Source organism: Natator depressus, chromosome 23, assembly GCF_965152275.1.
Source record: "Natator depressus isolate rNatDep1 chromosome 23, rNatDep2.hap1, whole genome shotgun sequence".
NCBI classification, from domain to species: domain Eukaryota; kingdom Metazoa; phylum Chordata; order Testudines; family Cheloniidae; genus Natator; species Natator depressus.
The window spans coordinates 18601584-18622352 of NC_134256.1; the positions used below are offsets into that span (position 1 = coordinate 18601584).

General features: G+C 61.9%; 3 protein-coding genes across 4 annotated transcripts; 2 read left to right on the plus strand and 1 right to left on the minus strand.

Moving 5' to 3' along the window:
* Window positions 1-1334, plus strand: ZNF579 (zinc finger protein 579). Its single transcript, XM_074938028.1, has one exon. The coding sequence runs from the start codon at window positions 1-3 to the stop codon at window positions 1330-1332; it is 1332 nt and encodes a 443-aa protein (XP_074794129.1). The 3' UTR covers window positions 1333-1334.
* A 1664-nt stretch (window positions 1335-2998) lies between these two features.
* LOC141976218 (sulfotransferase 2B1-like) lies at window positions 2999-14471 on the minus strand. Of its 2 annotated transcripts, none has more exons than XM_074937050.1 (7): window positions 14464-14471; window positions 6170-6312; window positions 5761-5969; window positions 5169-5295; window positions 4996-5090; window positions 3817-3997; window positions 2999-3468 (listed from the first exon to the last, which is right to left on the minus strand). In XM_074937050.1, exons 2-7 carry the CDS (start codon window positions 6303-6305, stop codon window positions 3296-3298), a joined length of 921 nt encoding a protein of 306 aa, XP_074793151.1. In that variant the 5' UTR covers window positions 6306-6312; window positions 14464-14471; the 3' UTR covers window positions 2999-3295. The 2 variants fall into 2 exon arrangements, with proteins under 2 accessions (XP_074793151.1, XP_074793150.1); XM_074937049.1 differs by lacking the exon at window positions 14464-14471 and adding an exon at window positions 7268-7424.
* Window positions 13953-19378, plus strand: LOC141976863 (uncharacterized). The gene is made up of 5 exons (XM_074938029.1): window positions 13953-14051; window positions 16833-16998; window positions 17141-17406; window positions 18043-18552; window positions 18932-19378. Exons 1-5 carry the CDS (start codon window positions 14019-14021, stop codon window positions 19376-19378), a joined length of 1422 nt encoding a protein of 473 aa, XP_074794130.1. The 5' UTR covers window positions 13953-14018.
* Window positions 19379-20769: the final 1391 nt, after the last annotated feature.

The window sequence follows — 20769 nt, forward strand, 5'->3', positions numbered from 1 at the left end:
ATGGAGACTGAGCTGCCCGAGTCCTCTCCCACCCCTGACTCCCCCCAGGAGGAGCTGCCCGGCAGGCCCCCACGCCGGCTGCCCCACCAGTGCGGCTCGTGCCAGCGCCGCTTCGCCCAGGCCCACGGCCTCCGGCAGCACCGGTGCCGTCCCCGCGACCCGCCTGCCCAGAGCCCGGCCGGCGGCGAATCCCACCGGTGCCGCGCTGGCGCCAAGCATGGGCACCAGTGCCGGGTGTGCGGGAAGCAGTTCAAATTCCCCTATTACCTGGCGCGGCACGGCCTGACCCACTGCGGGCAGAGGCCGTTCCAGTGCCCGGTGTGCCGCAAGGCCTTCCGCCGCCCGGCCCACCTGGCCCGCCACCAGCGCACCCACGCCCGCCAGCGCCTCCCGGAGCTGGCCGTGCGCCCGCAGGCCGGGCCCCCGGGCGAGGCAGCCGAGGAGAAGCAGGTGCTGCTGCAGGAGGACTGGACGTTGCTCTGCCTGGCCTGCCAGGAGGCCTTCGCGACCAAGGGCGAGCTGAAGGCGCACAAGTGCTTCAAGACCCGGGGCCAGGCCGGGCCGGGCGGCGCCCAGCGGCACCAGTGCAGCGTGTGCCACAAATTCTTCGCCCGGCCCTGGTCCCTGTCGCGCCACCGCCGGGTGCACACGGGCGAGAAGCCCTTTGCCTGCCCCGACTGCGGCATGGCCTTCCGCCTCTCCTCCTACCTCAAGCAGCACAGCCGGAGCCACGGCCCCGGGGCGGGGCTGCCCTTCGCCTGCCCGCTCTGCCGCCAGCGCTTCCGCAAGGCGGGCGAGCTGGCCAGCCACCGGCGGGCGCACGGGGCAGCCGCCCCAGGGCCGGAGCAGCCCCCCAAGGGCTCCGAGTGCAGCGTCTGCGGGAAAGCCTTCAAGAGCAAGTACGACCTGGCCACCCACTTCCTGATCCACACGGGCGAGCTGCCCTACTCCTGCGGCCAGTGTGGCAAACGCTTCCGGCGCCTCTCCCACCTCAAGCAGCACCAGGTCACCCACACGGGCGCCCGGCCCTTCCAGTGCGTGCTCTGCCAGAAGGAGTTCAAGCGGCTGGCCGACCTGGCCCGCCACCGGCAGGTCCACCAGGGGGACAAGCCCCACCAGTGCGGAGTCTGCCACAAGTTCTTCTCCCGCGCCTACAGCCTCCTGCGGCACCAGCGCGGGCACCGGCCCGAGCCCCTGGCCAGCACCCTCCCCGCGGCCTTCCTCAGCAGCTCCTGCTTCGACAGCCAGGACCACTCGGCCTTCTGCCCCCCGGAGGAGGAGGAGGAGGAGGAGGAAGGGGGCGGGGCCGGCGGCTCTGGGGAGGGCTCATGACAAGCCCAAGAGGCTGGATTTGGGGGGGTCAGAGGGGGGAATTCCCTGGGGCCTGGTGGGGGGGACCCCTGGATCAGAGTTGCAGGGAAGGGGTCCAAGGCCCCCCACCAACCTCCTGAACCAGTCCTTGAAATATACACCTGGGAGTTTGGGGGGAGGGGGTGCATGGAGATATATTGGGGGGTGGGGCAGCAGAGGAGAGGGCTGGGGGGGTCAAAGGGAACAGACCCTGTGAGAGGGTGAGACGAGGAGGAGGGGCAGTGGGGGGGGCTCGTGAATAGCGGCCCAGGGAAGGGTGAACTGAGGAGCAGTCCAGCCTGCACTGGAGGTGGAAGGACAAAGTGGGGAATGGCACCCGGGGCCCCTTCCTTCTAGGGGGCGCTGGCCCCAGGGCAGGGACACCCTGGCCTTGGGTGGGGGCGGGACAGGGCATGAGGCCCGTCCCCTCTAGGGTTAGATGCTGGGCTAGATGGGCCTATGGGTCTGATGCGGCGGGGGGGGAAATCACACCATGTTCTGGGATGAGGGAAAGGGGTACCCCTAGATGGGTCATGCCATGTTCTGGGATGGGGGGGAAGGGGTGTCCCTAGATGGGTCATGCCATGTTCTGGGACAGGGGGAAGGGGTTTCCCTAGCTGGATCATGCCATTTTTTTGGGGGGGGGGGATGTCAGGATGTAGAACTGTGGGTCTAAGAGCCCCACCCGTCCCTGCCCCACTGCCTGACCCTGCTGTGATCTCTGAGGGATGGGAAATTGGTTCCCATTGAGACGGGGGAGGGGTGCTCTGCATCTCAGCTCCCAGGGGTATTGGGGTGCCAGGACCTCCCAGCATGCAGCTGGCTTCCTGCAGGGACCCTGGGGTTCACACTGGACTCAGAGCCGCTGGGTTTCTGCGGTCGGGACCCTCTGGGTCAGGGTGGCGCAGTCTGTGGGGGGGTGGGTGTCAGACAGGGGCACTGTATGGCCCGGGGGGGGGTTGCTGGCGGGGGGGATACAGTCGTGCCCCCTGTGCACGGATGGAGACGTGCTAGGACTGGCTGTTGACAGTTCTGTCCAGCGACCCGCGACAATAAAAGTGATGGGGCCACGACTCGGGTTCTGCTTTCAGCTGCTGGAGTGGGGGGAGTGAAAGCCAGCCTGGGCATGGTGCTAGGTGCCAGGCAGAAGGAACAGGGCGTTTCTAGGCCTCACGCTGCAAAGAAAAGTCTGGAAATGTGACTGGAGGGAGACAGACCCTGCCTGAGCGTGCTGAGAGCCTGAGCCCATCGCCGAGAGAGGGCCGGACCTGCCCTGAGTGTGACCAAGCGAGGGGTCCTCAGATAACCAGTCCCATGCCCCACCCCCGAGGGGCTGCAAGGCGTCCCTGTATACCCACCCCCCACCCCAGAGGGCCCTGGCCCAGCACTGGGTGAGGGATCCCCAGACAACCAACCCCCCTCCCCCCCCGAGTGGCCACATTAGGTACCCAGCGAGAAATGAGTTTTATTGTTCTGTGTTTACTACAGATCTCAGGTTAAGAGGAGGCCAGATCCTGGGGGACCCTTGACACCCCCCCCCACACACACACACACTGAACTAGCCCCCTCCCACTCCCTCTGCACCTTGTGGGGGCTGAATGGGGCTGGGATCCTGCCGGGGGCGGGGGGGAGCTCCATCCTCTCCCAAGAGACCTCCCAGAGGGGCCACTAACATGGCCTCACAGGGTGCAGGGAGTGGGGTCTAGTGGTTAGCGCAGCTGCTGAGATCCACCTGCCCCACAGGGAGCCACTGGGAACACAGAGTCCTGGGCCCATCCTACCCCTCCTGGACACCTGACCCCCAGCACTCAACCTGCACCCCACTGCCCAAGGACACCCCCATCCCTGCCCTTGGGAGTCCTGTTTTCAATTGTTAAACCTGAAACCCAGGAGTCCTGGCTCCCAGCCCTGCTGCTCTAACCAGTGCACCGCACTCCCTCCTTTCTTAGCTGCCGCCCGGTGAGGGGCCTGAGCAGTTGGTGGAGAGTGGGGAGGGCTGGGGGCTCGGCTCGTCCCAGGGGAAGCGCAGATCCAGCCCCTGCATCTGCTCCCGGTAAATCCGGTCGAAATTCTCGCTCTGGGCCTTGGTGAGCTGGTTCTTCCAGTCCCCGGCAATCCCTGTGACAGAGAGAGAGCAGAGAGCATTATGGGAGTGGCCACCACATCACCCCCCAACTACCCCAGCCCTGGGCTCCCCCCCAAGCTCTGCCTGTGCCCCTCACTCCCGACCCACAGCCCCTGCTAGCCCGGCTCTGGGCTCCCCCCAAGCTCCGCCGGTGCCCCTCACTCCCGACCCACAGCCCCCTACTAGCCTGGACCTGGGCTCCCCCCAGCTCTGCTGGTGCCCCTCAATCCCGACCCGCAGCCCCGTCATTCTGAGCTGAGCCAGGGTCTACGTCTCTTCTCGTCCAGGACTCAGCTTATGGGGCCTCGTTCGCCTCCCATAGCCCCCCCGCCCAGCCCCACCTTTCCGCAGGAACGAGCTCTGGGTCTGGTCCAGGAGGAACCCAGGGGCCAGGCTGAAGTTGCACATCTTGTTCTGCTTCATGGCCTGGAAGGAGGCGTTCTCCACCACCCCGTCCAGCGCCCGCGCCTCCAGCGGCTTGCCCAGGAACTGGCAGATCCGCTCCACGCTGCCCCGCAGGTCCTGCGGGCAGGAGGGGAGGGGGTCAGTGTCAAGGCCTCCCTCAGGGGCACACTGGGCTTGGGGAAACTGAGGCAGGGAGGCCTCGGACCGCGCTGGAGAACCTCAGAACGGGGCGGCTCTAACTCAGGGGGACTCCCCACCCTGCCTCGGGCCGGCCCTGGGGGAGACAGAAGCGGGGACGGGAGCCCCTGGCTCAGTTCGGAGATGGGTCCCTGGAGTCCTGGCTGGGATGGAGGAGGCTGGAGATGGACTGGGGGACTCTTGGGCTCTCGGCTCAGCTCTGTCACTGAACCGCTGGGTGACCCTGGACAAGTCACGGGCCTTCTGCTGTGCCTCAGTTTACCCTCTCACCCTCTGTTGATTTACACTTGGAGCTCTCCGAGACAGTGCCTGGCGCGACAGGGCCCCGATCTCGGTGACTCCGTGTCTGGGCGGCACAAGGAAGCAGGACCCCACGTGGGGCAGTGCCTGGGTTTGGTCCCTCACACTCTTGCGGGGGGCGGGGTCCTGTGTCACTACTGCATTTTGTGACCCTTCTGCCGGCATCAGCTCCCAGGTCCCTCCCCCGTCTCCCAGCCCCACCAGGCTCAGTCGGGGGGCATGGCTCAGCCCGCTGCCTGGCCAAGGAGGTGTCTGTCCTGTCGCCTTGCGTCCGGGGCTGGGGGCACCGTGGCTTAGCTAAGGCCCGACCTAGAGCCCCTGATTTCTGCTCCAGGGGGAGCTGACCCACAGGCCCCCCATGTCCATGGTTACAGGGTGGTGGGGAAGGGGGCGACAGCGCCCCCAGCTGGTGGGGTGGGGTAACTGCAGGAGGGGTAACAGTGAGCTCTATCTCCCCCTGCCTGGGCGAGCCCAGCCCCCAACCCTCTGCCCTCAGGGATCCCCCCTCAGATCCTCTCCACCTGGAGCTACTCCAGCCCCAACCCCGTGCCTCCCCCATCTCCCCGCCCCTCTGCTGGGATCCGCGCCTCCCCCCATCCCAGGGCCCCCTCCCCCACCTGCTGCAGCTCCTCGTAGGTGATCCAGAAGAAGTTCTCATGGTCCCGCAGGCCCATCCAGCCCTTGACGTGGTCGAACCAGGAGCCGAAGGGCACTGAAAGTGCAAAGGAGGCGGTCATGGGGGGCATCTCGGGTGGGGGGGGCAGCCTCCCGCCCACCGCATGGCACTCACCGTTTCCCTCCAGGAATTGCTCCAGGAACTGGTCCAGCTGCCCCGGCTCCTTGTAGGGGCGGAAGATCTGGGCGAAGTGGTAGAGGGAGACGAAGACGTCCTTGGGGTTCCGCAATGTGTACAGCACCTGGGGGGGACACGGGGTGAGTGGGGGCGGGACTGGGCCCTTGGGTGCATGCTGGGGGAAGGGCTGGGGCTGGGCCCCGGGATACATGCTGCAGGAGGGGACTGGGCCCCTGGGTGCATGCTGGGAAAGGGGCTGGGGGGCTTGGGTCCCTGGGGTGCATACTGGGGGAGGGGCTGGGCCCCAGGAGTGCATGCTGGAAGAGAGGCTGCGGTGGAGGACTGGGCCCCTGGGGTACATGCTGCAGGAGGGGCTGGGGGACTGGCCCCTGGGTGCATGCTGGGAAAGGTGCTGGGGGAGATCAATGGGCTCAGGCTCTCTGCAAACCTTGGCAGAGTTGTATTTTGGGGGCTTTTCTCCCCACCCACAGGATCTAGAAACTGAATTTTATTTTACCCCAGAGCCAAGACTCTGCCTTACATCCCCCCCACCACCACCCCGCCCCGGCCCCAGAGCCAGCTCCCGCACCTTGGCCTTGGACTGGAAGAAGGACTTGGCGAAGAGCTGGACGGGCAGGTGGGAGCTGATGAGCCGGGGTGCCTGGTTGCTCCGTGCCTTCTGGAGGCCCAAGACAGTCTCATACCAGGGCCCCCGGTCCCAGTTAGGGACCGTGCGGCACCAGCTGGGGTCCCCATTGCTGTGGATGAGGCTTAGGATCTCCAGCATCCAGACGGTCCCTATGGCGACAGCCTGTGGTGAGCGTTGCTATGGACAATGGGGAACCACCCCCTCCCCCCAGTGCTGTGCGGTCCTCAGAATCCCTAGCCCCCACCCAGAGCGAGGAGAGAACCCAGGAGTCCTGGCTCCCAGCCCCCCTGCTCTAACCACTCGACCCCACTCCCAGAGCTCTAGCCCTGGCTCCAGGGCCCCACGGTACCTGATTTCTGGTAGGTGACGTTAAAGACGTCATCATCCCGGACTTGGAATTCGTTCTCCACCTCCCGCAGCCCTTGCTCCGAGTAGATCAGCCTGGGGAAGCTGATCCCCTTGTACTGGAAATATTCCTTGAACATCCTGGGGCTGGCAATGGGGGAGGCATGAGGGTCATTAGACACGGCAGGAGCCCTCAGAGTTACCCCTCATTCCCTGCTCTCTGTGTGTGTTGCCCCCTGCTGGAGGGGCTGGGCCCTGCTCTGTGTGTGCATTTGAGTCATGTCCATGGCGTGCGTCACATGACACCCTCCCCCGCAGTGGTGGCCGGGCCACCCAGCGATTCATGAGGCTGCTCCAGCCTCAGGCCACAAGCCGGGTTGACTCTCCTGTGTAGGGATCCTGGCTGTTACGAATTACACCTTGTAGGACACGCACACAAGTGCTGTGAATTATACCTGGTAGGTCACGCACAGTTCGAATCTAGGCTGAGGCACAGAAATAAAGTCCACAACTGCAGAGTTCCCAAAAGACACTAAGTTTATTACGCTCGAGCGTGGTGTCCCCCTGCTAGCCAGGAGGGGACCCTGAATACAAATTATACAAAGGTTATATACTTTTTAGCAAAGCATGTTGCCTTCCTGCATCGGAAACCTTAGCCAATAAACAAACCCTTGTCTTATCTACCACCTATCCCTGCTTGGTGCATTCCTCATGCTATACCAGTGTGTTAATTACACAGCATGGTTCTAAAGCCATGCATCAGTAACTTTTATTATCAGGATGGGAGGCCTCACATCAAGGCCAAGAGACAGGGAGTAGAGACTGACAAAAACCAGATACTGGGAATCAAGGCAGGCTGGAGACAAGGAGGAGGATTTTCACAGGGATTCAGTATCTAAGGATTACTCCTCCTGGTGTATGATGTGCTGGCATTTAAACAATGGTGGGCCCCAAACCAAAATGGAGTCACATGTGCTAACTTTTCCTTAACATGGCTCTGTTCCCCACGGCCGCCCGTCCCCCCAGGGCTGCCTGCACTGGCTGCCAGACTGGAGCCAATGCTCAGCGCCAGGCCCCGTGCCAGCGGATTCGGATCACAAACCTGGCCTTCACTTTAACACTTTCTTGAGATTTGCCGATTTCCATGTTCACAGCGGTGCAGAACTAGGGTGGCGGAAGAGGGGAGGGGGAAATCAGTCAATTAGTCACTAATTATCCAGTGAGGACAGACACCAAGAGTCCGAGAGTTAACGCTCGCTCCTCCTTAAAACCCGAACGGGCCCCAGCACCCGCAGGAAGAGACCCAGCGAAAGTCTGATTGTGCACGAGCAGCGGTTTCCTGACTCGGCCTCTCACTGAGTTTCCAGGGTTACGGCCATAGTCTGCGGTTGGTTGAGAAATCGACCCTGAGCACTTCAAACCCTACTCCTTCCCGCCCTACCTGGGATACCTGCGGATGGGCCCACACTGGGCGGGGTCTGAGAAATTGGCGAATGGGGCTGAAATCAGCAAGAAGGCCTTCGCAACAGACCAGCGCAGAGAACGGCGCTGGGAAGGGAAAAATCAGTGGCCCAGTGGGGTGGGAATAGCTGGCTAGGCAGGGGTGCCGCAAAACAGCACATGGAGGGGTGTCTAGTGGATCACAAACCGGATCACTTGTGCCCTGTGCACAGGAGGGTCGAGTGTGAGCCACAGGAGGGGCTTGCTTGTCCGGGTAGGGGGGAAGCTCCATTCTGGGGTGCTGCACTTTCAGAGAGATTTGGCCACATTTGGAAAGAGTCTAGAGGAGAGGAGCCAAATGAGTGGGAGGATTAGAAAACCCAGCCAATGGGGAAAAGGTGGAAGAACCGGGCCTGGTCCAGCCAGAGACGAGCTGGCTGAGGGGGCCTGATAGCGGCCTAGAGAGGCGTACCAGGCTGGTCTAAGGAGGCTGGGGATCGATCGCTGAGTTTCTGGTGACGGAGATCCCGGTGAGCGATCAGGGGAAATGTTCGAATGGGGAGGAGAATTCAACTATGGACCCGGCTCCCCAGAACAGCTGTGGGCTCCCCGTCCATGGGCATTTGCAAGACCACATCGGACAAACCCTTGCCAGGGACGATCTAGGTGGATTTGGTCCTGCCTCGGCGCAGGGGGCTGGGCCGGACGCCCCCTCAAGGCCCCTTCCAGCCTCACGTGGCCGGGTGTCGATGGCTTTTCAATTTGCAGCAGCCATAATCTAGGACATTCCCACGCCTCTCGCTGTGGTGCCCCGAGCTCTTCCTGTCTGCCGTCCCCAACATGAAGACTGTCATGAATTGCTTGTTCCCTCCGCCTCGCCCAGGGGTGGAGTGGCTTGTTCTTGTAGGACTGATGTGGAACACGCAGGTCGCTCTGTGTTGATGTGAAACTCACCTGGAGGCGGGGAGGCTGGAAGGTTGGGGCTTGGGGGACCCAGCCCCAGATGAAGCCCTGTCCTGCCAATGTCTTGTCTTTAGTATAGATGTGGTGTCTTTAGTATAGAGCGTCCCACCTGGGCCTGGCGTGCAGCTACAGATTCTTTTAGAGCCGCTCTGACCTGGCCAGGGAGACAAGGGCAAAGCGCCCGAACTTGACCCACGGTTCTGTGTGAAGTCGAGGGGAGGAGGACGGCCTTAGTTGCTTGTCGGGGAGACGTACGAACCTCGGATGTGCAGGAGGTTTCCGATAGAGAAAGGTCACAAATCCATGGCTAAACATCACCGTAGCCACCTGGGAATAAAGGACTCTGGCCGTGCTTCCAGGCCGGGGGACTCTCTCGTGGGAAGCCGGGACCCTGCAGAAACCTGGGAGGACGTGGCGGGTATACGGCTGAACGTGAGCTCCCTGTGCGAGCCTGGGGCATGTCAACAGGGGAATCTTAAGATGGAGCAGAGGCTGTTTGACCTCTAGATTTGGTGCGACCGCTGCTGGGAGCCTGTGTCTAGCTCTGGTGTGCGCCGTTCAGGAAGGACAGCGATCAATCAGAGAGGGGCCAGAGAAGAGCCAGGAGAATGGTTCAAGAGTGAGAAAACCCACCTGAGAGTGAGCGACTCTGGGACTCAGTCTATTTAGCTTGATGAGGAGGCTCGGGGTGACTTGATCCCAGTCTATCCATGGAGAACAATGATTTCATAACGGGCTCTTCAGTCTAGTAAAAGAAGGTTAAACACCATCTGATGGTGGGAAGTCGAAGCAAGACGCATTCAGCCTGGAAACGAGGACTACGTTTGGAACAGTCAGAGTAACAAACCAGGGGGACAATTCACCCATTTTTAAATGAAGATCGGCTGGTTTTGTAACAGATCTGCTCAGTTATTGCGGGGCCGTTCTCTGGCCAGTGCTAGACAGGAGGGCAGACTAGGGTCCCCTCTGGCTTTAGAATTGATGAACCTACACATGGGGCAAAACATGGATTTTTTTTATTCTGTTTTAGAGTTTTTGGCAAATCAGACATTTTCGTGTTGGGCCAGTGGCAAGCAGGGTTTTAAATACACTTTTGCCTTTTAAAAGATCAAATAAAAAGGGTGGAAGTTCCTAGCGGCAGAGCAGCATGAATCCCCTGCCCCTAAAAATCAAACCATTGGATTTTTCGCAAATCGCTTTTCCCCCAACCCAAAAAAATGCGTCAAAATCACCACAAGTTCGTGCAAGGTCTTGGTCACCCAACGCCTGGAGCCACCCCCAGCAACTGAAAACTTACGTCTGGAAAGTTTTGCCCAGCTGCTGTTTCATGCCCAGGTCTGTGGCAAGGCTGGAATCCAGCCACGGAGGGACAGTGGGATGAATAACTGACGATGGCTCATCCTCTTCCACCGCCCAACGCTACTGACTGATGCATAATGTTGCTGCCCAATTCAGCTGGTGCAGTCCGTCAATGTCCGATCGCTTGGAGGAGAAATGGCTGGTAGGAGTCCTGTGTGATCTGGGGTGACCAAGAATGGATGCAAAGGCCTAGTTCCCTCAATGCACTAGGATCAAGCAGCAGCAGGGCGGTTCCTTGTTCAGAAATCCAGGCCTGCATTTAGACAGTCCTGTGCCCCAAACAGCTTTGTCTCACTGATTTCTTCCAAGGCCACTGTGTCTCTGGCTAAGCCACCCCCATGATGTGTAAACAGATGGGGTCAGGAACGTTATCCTCATGTTGAAGAGGAGGCCTAGAGCGATCAATGTGACTTGGAGCTGCCTAGGTGCAGAGGCAGGAGTAGAAACCAAATGTCCTCTACCCTAGTTCCAGCATCCTGGGAAAACCCCTCTTCATCTCCCTGGGTAAACCCCTCTTCATCTCCCTGGGTTAGCTTTTTGTTGTTTTTGCACAGGCCTTGCCTTTTGGCTCCATGCCTTGGGTGGTGGCTTCTGTCATTTCCCACTCTCATTACATACCATCAGCTTAATTGCTCCTTCTAGGTAACCCAACAGATTACACCTTTCAGCTTTATCATGATTCATGGTAACCATCAAGGCCCTCCCTCATAACATCGTATGTGCACGTGTGCATGTATTTTAATGTTGCAATATAAACAGACAGATGTTCTGAACGATTATCAGTATTATTGTAGCGTTGGAGATCGGGCAGAGCTCCCTGGTCCCAGCTTGTGAAAAGTCTTATGCAATTTGAATGCAACTGCAGCTATCAAAGTAAACAAGCTGAGTCTATTTACTGCTGTTCTAGCCCCGGGGGTAATTGAAAACGTGGTGTCCCCAGTGAGCTGTGTCTGAGAGACGGGGAAACGCCAGGAGAAATCACGGTGCCTGGGTTCGTTTCTTCGCCTCCGATTGTTCACGTTATTCTTATGCATCTTAGAGGCTCTTGTCAGTACCCTAATGGAGGGTGGGACCCCACGGCTGCCCAGGGGCCGAGAGCGAGGCCACATTTGGCCAAGCGCTGCCCACACGCAGGGAAACCGTGCTGCCCTGTGCAGCTCGCAGGCTGAAAGATTGTAAAGATGGGGAAACTGAGGCCCCATGAGATCAGGGACGTGGCCAGAGTCACGCAGCTGGCCACAAGCAGAGCCAGGAGCCACGTGTCCTCAGCTGCAGCCTGAGCCTGATGTGTGGGGCGGCCCCCAGGGGAACCCCTCCACCCCCACACCCCTTCCATCCTCCCTCCTCTACCCAACCCCCCCACTTCTCTACCAGCCCCACAGAAACCCCTCCACTCCTCTACCCAGCCCCACGGAAACCCCTCCACCCCACCCCCCACTCCCCTTCCAAGCCCCATGGGAACCCCTCCACCACACCCCCTACTCCTCTACCCAGCCCCACGGGAACCTCTCCACCACACCGCCACTCCTCTACCCAGCCCCACGGAAACCCCTCCACCCAACCCTCCCACTCCTCCACCCAACCCCCCCACTCCTCTACCCAGCCCCACGGAAACCCCTCCACCCAACCCCCCCACTCCTCTACCCAGCCCCACGGAAACCCCTCCACCCAACCCCCCCACTCCTCTACCCAGCCCCACGGAAACCCCTCCACCCAACCCCCCTACTCCTCTACCCAGGCCCACGGGAACCCCTCCATCACACCCCCTACTCCTCTACCGAGCCCCACGGGAACCACTCCACCACACCCTCCACTCCTCTACCCAGCCCCACGGGAACCCCTCCACCCAACCCCCCCCACTCCTCTACCCAGCCCCACAGGAAGCCCTCCAACTCCACACCCCCTCCACCCTCCCATTCCTCTACCCACCCCATGGGAACCTCTCCAACCCCACACCCTCTCCACCCTCCCACACAACTTCTTTCCATCCCCACCCGTGTACATTTTGTCATCCCCCGGCCGCACTCCCCCTGGTTGGCTCTGCCCTGCCGCTGCTAGCTGGCACCGGGGCTGCCCCAGGCAAGGGGCCCGTGGGCAAAGGAAGAACCAGAGACGAGCTGCTCGGAGCAAAGGAGGGAGCCAGCACAGAGCTGTCGGGGGCCCCCGCAGGCCAGGCCCCCAGCCCTCCATCCCCAGCTGGGCTGTGTGTGCAGGGAGAACCCCCCGCAGAGGGAGCCCCCTCTCTTACCTGCCCTAGGGCGGGAGGCAGCACCTGGCTGGCTCAGCAGCTGTCGCAGTGATGCGGGGATCCCCTGGGTCTAAGCCATCGCGCCAGCGCCCTGAGCCCTGGGGCTGGGAACCGCCTACACAGCAACTGCGGGAGGCTGGCTCAGAGCACCCCATGGCACATGAATGAGAAACACCCTCCACCATGGGACAGAGCCACCCACCTCTGGGCTGGATCCGGAGTCACCCCTCACTGCACTGGGGGCAGAGAGGGCCAGGTTCTGATCTCAGCTCCCCGGGATCAATCCAGAGTCACCCCTGATCTCAGCTCCCCCGGGGTCAATCCGGCGTCACCCCTGATCTCAGCTCCCCCTGGTCAATCCAGAGTCACCCCTGATCTCAGCTCCCCCGGGGTCAATCCGGAGTCACCCCTGACTGCACTGGGGGCAGGGAGGGCCGGGTTCTGATCTTGGCTCCCCAGTATCAATCCAGAGTCACCCCTGATCTCAGCTCCCCCTGGGTAAATCCGGAGTCACCCCTGATCTCAGCTTCCCCGGGGTCAATCTGGAGTCACCCCTGATCTCAGCTCCCCCGGGGTCAATCCGGAGTCACCCCTGACTGCACTGGGGGTAGGGAGGGCCGGCTTCTGATCTCAGCTCCCTGGGGTCAATCTCACTCCCCATAAAGATCCAAACGAGCGATGCTGCTGAGCTCCAAGCCCGTCTCAAGATCGCTGGCTTTGCTAACAATTCCTGCCCTCCCGTGCCCATCACCTGCTGCCAGGCCTGGCCGCCTGGCCCAGAGCCAGGAAACCTGGGAGGAAAACACACCTCCTTAACGAGCTTGCTCAGCTGCTGGCAGCCCTGTGATTAGAGCAATAAGTGGGCGAGCAGCATCTCCCACCGGGATGCCTGGGTTCCCATTTGGAAGAGAAGCTGCCACCAGCGCACCTGTTAGAGCCAAATCCGTGGCGTTGCTAATTGGCAGGGTTTGGGGTGTTCTGCATAGAGCCCCGAGCGGCTGCAGTTCTGGGAAAACTCAGGAGAAAGTCGGCTCCCGTTGAACCCGCCGGGACTTTTGTGGGGCCTGGCGCCAAATTCTGGCCACAAAGGCACAAAAAGCTAAAGGTGGTGTAAACGGCGTGAGTGGATCAGAGAGAGTCATTGACACAGCTGTCTGGATAACTCCCAGCCTCCCTGCTCTAACCATCAGACCCCACTCCCCTCCCACAGCTGGGAAGAGAACCCAGGAGTCCTGGCTCCCAGCCCCCTGCCAGGCAATGTCAGGATACTCCCTGCACAGAGGCTAATGACAAAGCCCCAGACACTGCAAGCAGCTCCCGATTCCCTGGCAGATGCCTGGCCTCTGCCCCACATGGGCCTGAGCTCCGCAGGGCGTGAATCGCCCAGGGCAGTATTCCTGACAGCTGTAGGGGCAGAGCTGGGGAGGGGTCGGCAGCCAGGACGCCTGGGTTCCAGCCCCGTGTCTCAAAGGGGAGTGGTGTCTAGTGGTTAGAGCAGGCGAGTGAGAGCTGGGAGCCAGGACTCCTGGGTTCTCTCCTGACTGGGAGGGGAGTGGGGGCTAGTGCTTAGAGCGGGGGGAGGGGCAGCGAGCCAGGGCTCCCCAGCTCTCCAGGTTCTCTCCCCAGCTCTGGCAGGCGAAAAGCCCTGCCCCCTTTGTCCCATCTCTCTCCCCTCCCTGCGGTAAGATCCAGCTTCTGGCGGAAGCCAAGCTCCACCCCGGGCTTCACACATGGCCGCCGCCATCTTTGTCCCTGGCAGATGCGCCCGCCCCCGGCTGTGCCCGAATAGGGCAGGCTCAGATCAGCCGCCATCTTCGATCCAGAGCGAGGCTGAGGGGCCAGAATGTTGCAGCCCAGCCCCCATCCGGCGCTGCAGGTACCAGCCTTGGCGGTGCCCCTCACTCCCGACCTGCAGCCCCCCCCCCGGCTCTGCTGGTGCCCCTCACTCCTGACCCGCAGCCCCCACCCCGGCTCTGCTGGCGCCCCCCACTCCCGACCCGCAGCCCCCCCGGTGCCCCCCACTCCCGACCCACAGCTCACCCGGCTGGTGCCCCTCACTCCCGACCTGCAGCCCCCCCCGGCGACCCCACTCCCGACCCCCCCGACCCGCAGCCCCCCCCCCGGCTCCGTTGGCGCCCTTCAGTCCTGACCCGCAGCCCCCCTGGCGCCCCTCACTCCCGACCCGCAGCCCCCCCTCCAGCGACCCCACTCCCGACCCGCAGCCCCCCCCGGCGCCCCTCACTCCCGACCCGCAGCCCCCCGGCCGGTGCCCCTCACTCCCGACCCACAGTCGCCTCTCCACACTGGGCAGGAAAATGGACCTGGGAGTGGAACCCAGGAGTCCTGGTCTGTCTCGCCCCTGAGCGTCTCATCGTGATTGTACCCTCCCGACGCCCCCTGGCGGAGAGGCCGGGGCGCATTATCCCCTCCTACAGAGAGGGAACCAGAGGCACTGAAACCCAGCGGATGCTCCTTTTCCAAGGCCTGTTCCAGGGCAGGCAACAGAAGTTGGGTTCCTCAGGCCCTGGACCAGAGCCCACTAACACCCACCCGGAGCCCCTGAAGAATTGGCTCCGTGAGCTGGCAGCAGTAGTAGGTTGTTATCCTGCTCCAGCTGGGATGGCTGCAACGGGAAGGTGGGGAGAGGTAGGAGGGATTGTGGGTAAATTCAGGGCTGGAGGAATGGGGAATAGCAGCGCCCTCAGCCGGGGACAGGGATCTCTGGTCTATTGAATCACAGAAGATCAGGGTTGTAAGAGGCCTCAGGAGGTTCTAGTCCAACCCCCTGCTCAAAGCACCACCAACCCCAACTAAATCATCCCAGCCAGGGCTTTGTCAAGCCGGGCCTTAAAAACCTCGAAGGAAGGAGATTCCACCACCTCCCTCGGAAACCCATTCCAGTGCTTCACCACCCTCCTAGTGAAATAGGTTTCCCTAATATCCAACCTAAACCTCCCCCACTGCAACCTGAGACCATCGCTCCTTGTTCTGTCATCTGCCACCACTGAGAACAGCCGAGCTCCATCCTCTTTGGAGCCCCCCCGTCAGGGAATTGAAGGCTGCAAGCAAATCCCCCCTCGCTCTTCTCTGCTGCAGACTAAATAACCCCAGTTCCCTCAGCCTCTCCTCATAAGTCGTATGCCCCAGACCCCCGATCATTTTTGTTGCCCTCCACTGGACTCTCTCCAATTTGTCCACATCCCTTCTGTAGTGGGGGGCCCAAAACTGGACGTGGCCTCACCAATGCCGAATAGGGGGAATAATCACATCCCTCGATCTGCTGGCAATGCTCCTACTAATACAGCCCAATATGCCGTTGGCCTTCTTGGCAACAAGGGCATGCTGCTGACTCAGATCCAGCTTCTCGTCCACTATAACCCCTAGGTCCTTTTCTGTAGAACGGCTGCCAAGCCATTCGGTCCCTAGTCTGTAGCGGTGGATGGGATTCTTCTGTCCTAAGTGTAGGACTCTGCACTTGTCCTCGCTGAACCTCATCAGATTTCTTTTGGCCCAATCCTCTAATTTGTCTAGGTCCCTCTGTATCCTATCCCTGCCCTCCAGCGTATCTACCTCTCCCCTCAGTGTTACCCGCGAACTTGCTGAGGGTGCAATTCATCCCATCATCCAGATCATTAATAAAGATGTTGAACAAAACCGGCCGCAAAACTGACCCCCTGGGGCACTCTGCTTGATACCAGCTGCCAACTAGACATCGAGCCTTTGATTACTACCCGTTGAGCCCGACGATCCAGCCAGGTTTCTATCCACCTTATCGTCCATTCATCCAGCCCATACTTCTTTAACTTGCTGGCAAGAATACTGTGGGAGACCGTGTCAAAAGCTTTGTTAAAGTCAAGATGTATCACATCCACCACTTTCCCCATATCCACAGAGCCAGTTATCTCAGCATAGAAGGCAATCAGGTTGGTCAGGCATGACTTGCCCTTGGTGAATCTATCCCCCATTGCCCCCAATTTCTCCAGGAGTATCATGAACCCAGCCACGTTGTCCCCGGGGTTCTTTCAACCCAAAGTTCTTGGTAACTTTTCCTCTGTGCAAGGTGGTGTCAGGGGAGACGCGGCCGATCGATGGCTGGCACAAACAGGACAACGCAAGAGGGCTTTCACTTAAAGCTAAACTTTACTTAGTCTCAGGCACTTACACAACAGGTTAGTGAAACACCCTCAACCCTCGATAATTACCGAAGCTGAGTGTGGCCCTCGAGTGGCGCTGTGACAGGCTTCCGCCGGCCAAACTTCTGTCTGGACCCTGAGATGCGTCCAGAGGGAGTGTCCCTGAAGAAACTCCCCCGAACAAACTTTCCCCCCTTATTTACACCTTAGTAATACGATGACATGTCACTTAAAGAACACTTGCTAAGCGAGCAATTTTTAAAGGTCAGGCAAGAGGTTTCCTTCTGATCCTTAATTTAACCAAACGTGGTTTTAGCGTGAACGTGCCTCGATGCCCTGATAGATCCATTCCTATTTATCTAAAATACACGTATCAGCGATTTCCACGTTCGTAGCAGGACCCCGGAACCCGCTCCCCTCCTGTCTTCGTTAAGCGAAGGCCGCTGCGTGGCCGCTCTATGGGCGGCTGACGAGGCTGCTGTTAGCAGCAAATAGTGATTCAGGCACTTTACTGGTTTGCCAAGATCTCCCCGTACAGCCTCTCCGGCGCCCACTACGGGCCGGAACACGAAGTGCGGGATGAGGCGCCCGGCAGAGCTCAGCGAGGCGCCCGGAGGAACCTGCTGGAGCCCCAAAGAAGGAGAATCCGTCCGGGCTGCCGGCTGCCAGGAGAGACACCTGAGGACAAAGGTACCATCCTGCAGAGGGGCAGGACTCCTGGGTTCTCTCCCTGGCTCTGGGAGAGGAGTGGGGTCTGGTGGTTAGAGCAGGGAGCTGGGAGCCAGGCCTCCTGCGTTCTCTCCCCCAGTGACCCCACGCCCTGTCCCTGCAGTGGAAGCCCCGTCTGGCATTGGGGACCTGGTTCTGGCAGCCAAGCTGATGGAGATGGCGGGGGCGTCCCCCTGCTATGCCCAGCACCGGGGCGGGACCCAGCCGGCCGTGCAGCACGACCATGGGGCCTACGGCATCCCACAGGAGCCGGCCGCACTGGGCCGCATGGTGCGGGAGCTGCAGGAGATGGTGCATTGGCAGAGCCAGCTGCTGCAGAGCTCACAGGAGGCCCTGGCTGCCAGCCAGGAGCGCTGCCAGGAGCTGCAGGTGAGGGGTGAGGCACTAGGGGGCACTGTGCTGCAAGGAGGGGGCATGGGGATCATTGCGGGGAGCACCCTTCCCATACCCCATCCCAGAGTCAGCTGCATCCCAGTGCTGGGCGACAGGTCCCCGTATACCCAGCCCCACCCCAGAGTCAGCTGCATCCCAGCACTGGGCAAGGGGTCCCCCAAATCCAGCCCCTGTGCCCCACCCCAGAGTCAGCTGCATCCCAGTGCTGGGCCCCTGGATACCCAGTCCCTGTGCCCCACCCAAGATGGGCTGCGTCCCAGTGCCGTGTCCCCGGATACCCAGCCCCACCCCAGAGTCAGCCGCATCCCAGCGCTGGGCGAGGGGTTCCTGGATACCCAGCCCCACCCCAGAGTCAGCTGCATCCCAGCACTGGGCAAGGGGTCCCCCAGCCCCTGTGCCCCACCCCAGAGTCAGCCGCATCCCAGCGCTGGGCGAGGGGTTCCCGGATACCCAGCCCCACCCCAGAGTCAGCCGCATCCCAGCGCTGGGCGAGGGGTTCCCGGATACCCAGCCCCACCCCAGAGTCAGCCGCATCCCAGCGCTGGGCGAGGGGTTCCCGGATACCCAGCCCCACCCCAGAGTCAGCCGCATCTCCGGCTCTGCGTGCCGCAGGAGAGGTCGGAGAGCGAGTGCTGGGCGCTGGCGTCGGAGCTGGGCCAGCGGATCGCGGCACTGGAGGCGGAGAACCGGAACCTGCGGTGCGAGCGGGACCAGCTGGAGAGCCGGACGCGGGGGCTGCGGGAGGAGCTGGAGCGGAGCCGCAGCTCGATGCTGCACGTCGGCCAGAAGCTGAAGGAGCAGGGGGGCCGGGCCGGGCCGGGCCGGTTCTGCCTGGCCAGCGTCCGGGACGACGGCAAGTGGCTGCGGTTCTACACTGGCTTCGGCAGCGCCCAGCGCCTGGCCGCGTTCCTGGCCTTCCTGACTGAGGGGGAGCCGCGGCGGGGGGCCGAAGCGGGCCCCCCAAGCGCCCTGAGCCCCGAGGACCAGCTCTTCCTGGTGCTGGTGCGGCTGCGGCTGGGGCTGCTCCTGCAGGATCTGGCCTTTCGCTTCCAGCTCTCCGAGGCCACTGCCTCCCGCTACTGGCTCAGCTGGACCCAGCTCATGGAGACCCGGCTGGCCCAGGTGAGCCCCCCTGCGGGGCCAGCACCCCCAGAGGGAAAAGGCCCCGTACCTCATTCCCGGCCCCCAAGCTACTCAGTCCCTGCCCTGGGACCGGATGGGAGCTGGCGCCCCCTAGAGGGGAGCAGGGGAATAGTGGAGGGACTGGTCCACCCCTCGCATGGGGAGGAGGCGTGGCTTGGAGGGGTGGCCCCCCCCCCAAGGGGCAGGGGTTGCCTGGAGGGATAGGTAGGCCCCCCAAATGGGGGGGAAGTGTGGTCCCCCCACCTGGGAAGGGGCTGTGGCCTGGAGGGGCTGCTCCCCACACATGAGAATGGGGGTGGCGCGGAGGGCCCCCCGCCCCCCAGGGCAGGGCCTGACACTCCCATCCCCCTCTCCCCAGGTGCCGGTGCGGTGCAGCCCGCGCTACGTGGAGCGCTTCGAGCCGCAGCGGGCGTCCCGGGTCGGGGGCATCCCGCTGGTGGTGCTGGACTGCGCCCAGCTCTGCTTCGAGGGCCGGGGCCGGCAGCTCTATGCCCTGCAGGGCTGTGCCCTGGCCGCCCCCAGTGGCTTCCTGGCCTTCTGCTGCAGTGCTGCCCTGCCGGGCGCAGAGGGGGGGGCAGGGCCAGGGCTGCCCCCCTTCCTGCGGGACGGCCCCGTGGCCCTCAGCGCCCAGCAGGGGGAGGCCTGCCTGCAGGTGCTCAGCCTGGCCAGCCTGGCTGACAAGGCCCTGCGCTTCCGCTTCCTGCATGGGGTCCAGCCCCCCACCATGGAGAGCCAGGTGGGGCGGGCCTGGGCCATCTGCTGCTACCTGGCCTGCCTGCTACATGAGCCCATGGGGCTGGCATAGGTGAGGGAGGTGGGGCTTTGGGGATTCCCCCCTTCCCCAGTGGCTGGCAGGTGTAGGGCTGGGATAGGGGCCTGGATTCTCCCCCCCACCCCAGTGGCTGGTGGGGAGATCTGGGGGTGCAGCACCTGAGGAGGCTCATTGGGGGTGGGCAGGGAGTCCTGCTCACAGCTGTAGCTGATCTGTGTGGCAGCCTGGATAGAGCATTTGGCCCCACAGCGCCCCCTCCTGGGGGTGCCTCTGCACAGGAAGGGGGCTATGGTTGGGGGAGGGACGAATCCTGCTCCTAGGAGGAAGGAGACTGGTCACATTTGGCCTCTGCGGTCTTGAGCCCTGGGAGGGGCCAAGCCCCCCATTGATTCCAGCCCCTGAAGGCAGGACGATGGGATGGTAACTGGGTGCTGGAAGCAGCTGGAGCTGTATCATTCCCCCTTCCACACAGGTGAGGGTAAACTGAGGCACAGAAAGACCATGCTCCACCAAGGACAGAACCCAGGAGTCCTGGCTCCCAGCCCACCCCCAACCACTAGTCCACACTCCCCTCCCAGTCAGGGGGAGGGGGGCTTGGGGAGAATGAGAAACTGGGAGCCAGGACTGCTGTGTTCTAGCATCACCTTTTCTGCCTCAGTTTCCGGCTTTTTCTTCTCCCCCTTCTGCCCAGCTGCTCCTGGCCCCAGGCTCTAGCCGTTTTGGGGGGGTGGGGGGTACCTGGGAAGAGGAGGCAATTCCCCACCTTTGCCAAACTGTGGGGGAGGCCTGCAGGTTCACAGCCCTATTGTTCTCAATGCGGGTGGGTTCCTGGATTATTTGTAATCCCCCCCCTTTTTGGTTGGAAATAAACCTTTTGTTCCTGGTAACAGCTGTGAGGAGAGATCCGTGAGCAGGGCACCCTCCAAAACCCGTCTGGGGCATGGACAGAGGGTATTGCAACCCAAGGTGAGCCCTCCCCCTCTCCCTGTGGGCATAGCCCTGCCCCACAGCCACAGGCTGCCGTGGAGAAAGCCCTGGGCCCCTCACTCTGGGATTGTTGGTTTAGCGGGGGGGAGGGACTCCTGGGAGTGGGCTCTAGGGGATGAGAGCAGGGGTGGGACAGGCTTTCCATGGCCTGTCCCCAGCTCTTCCCTGGGATGGGAGGTTGGCTGAAGGGGCAGGGCACTGGCCACTCCCAGCATAAGTGACCCAACTGCTGGGCTCCCCTCTGCCCCACTGACTCAGGGAGACCCTATTCAGCGGGGGAGGGGGAGCACACTACTGCTCCATGTGGATAATGGGGCCCACTCTACACAGCCCCAAGGAGGAGCCAGGTCAGGGGGCAGCCCTTGGAGGGAGCCTGAGCCCCACTGGAAGGGCAGGTGCCCCCAAAACCTACCCCTGCCCCCATCACAGCTGCTGTC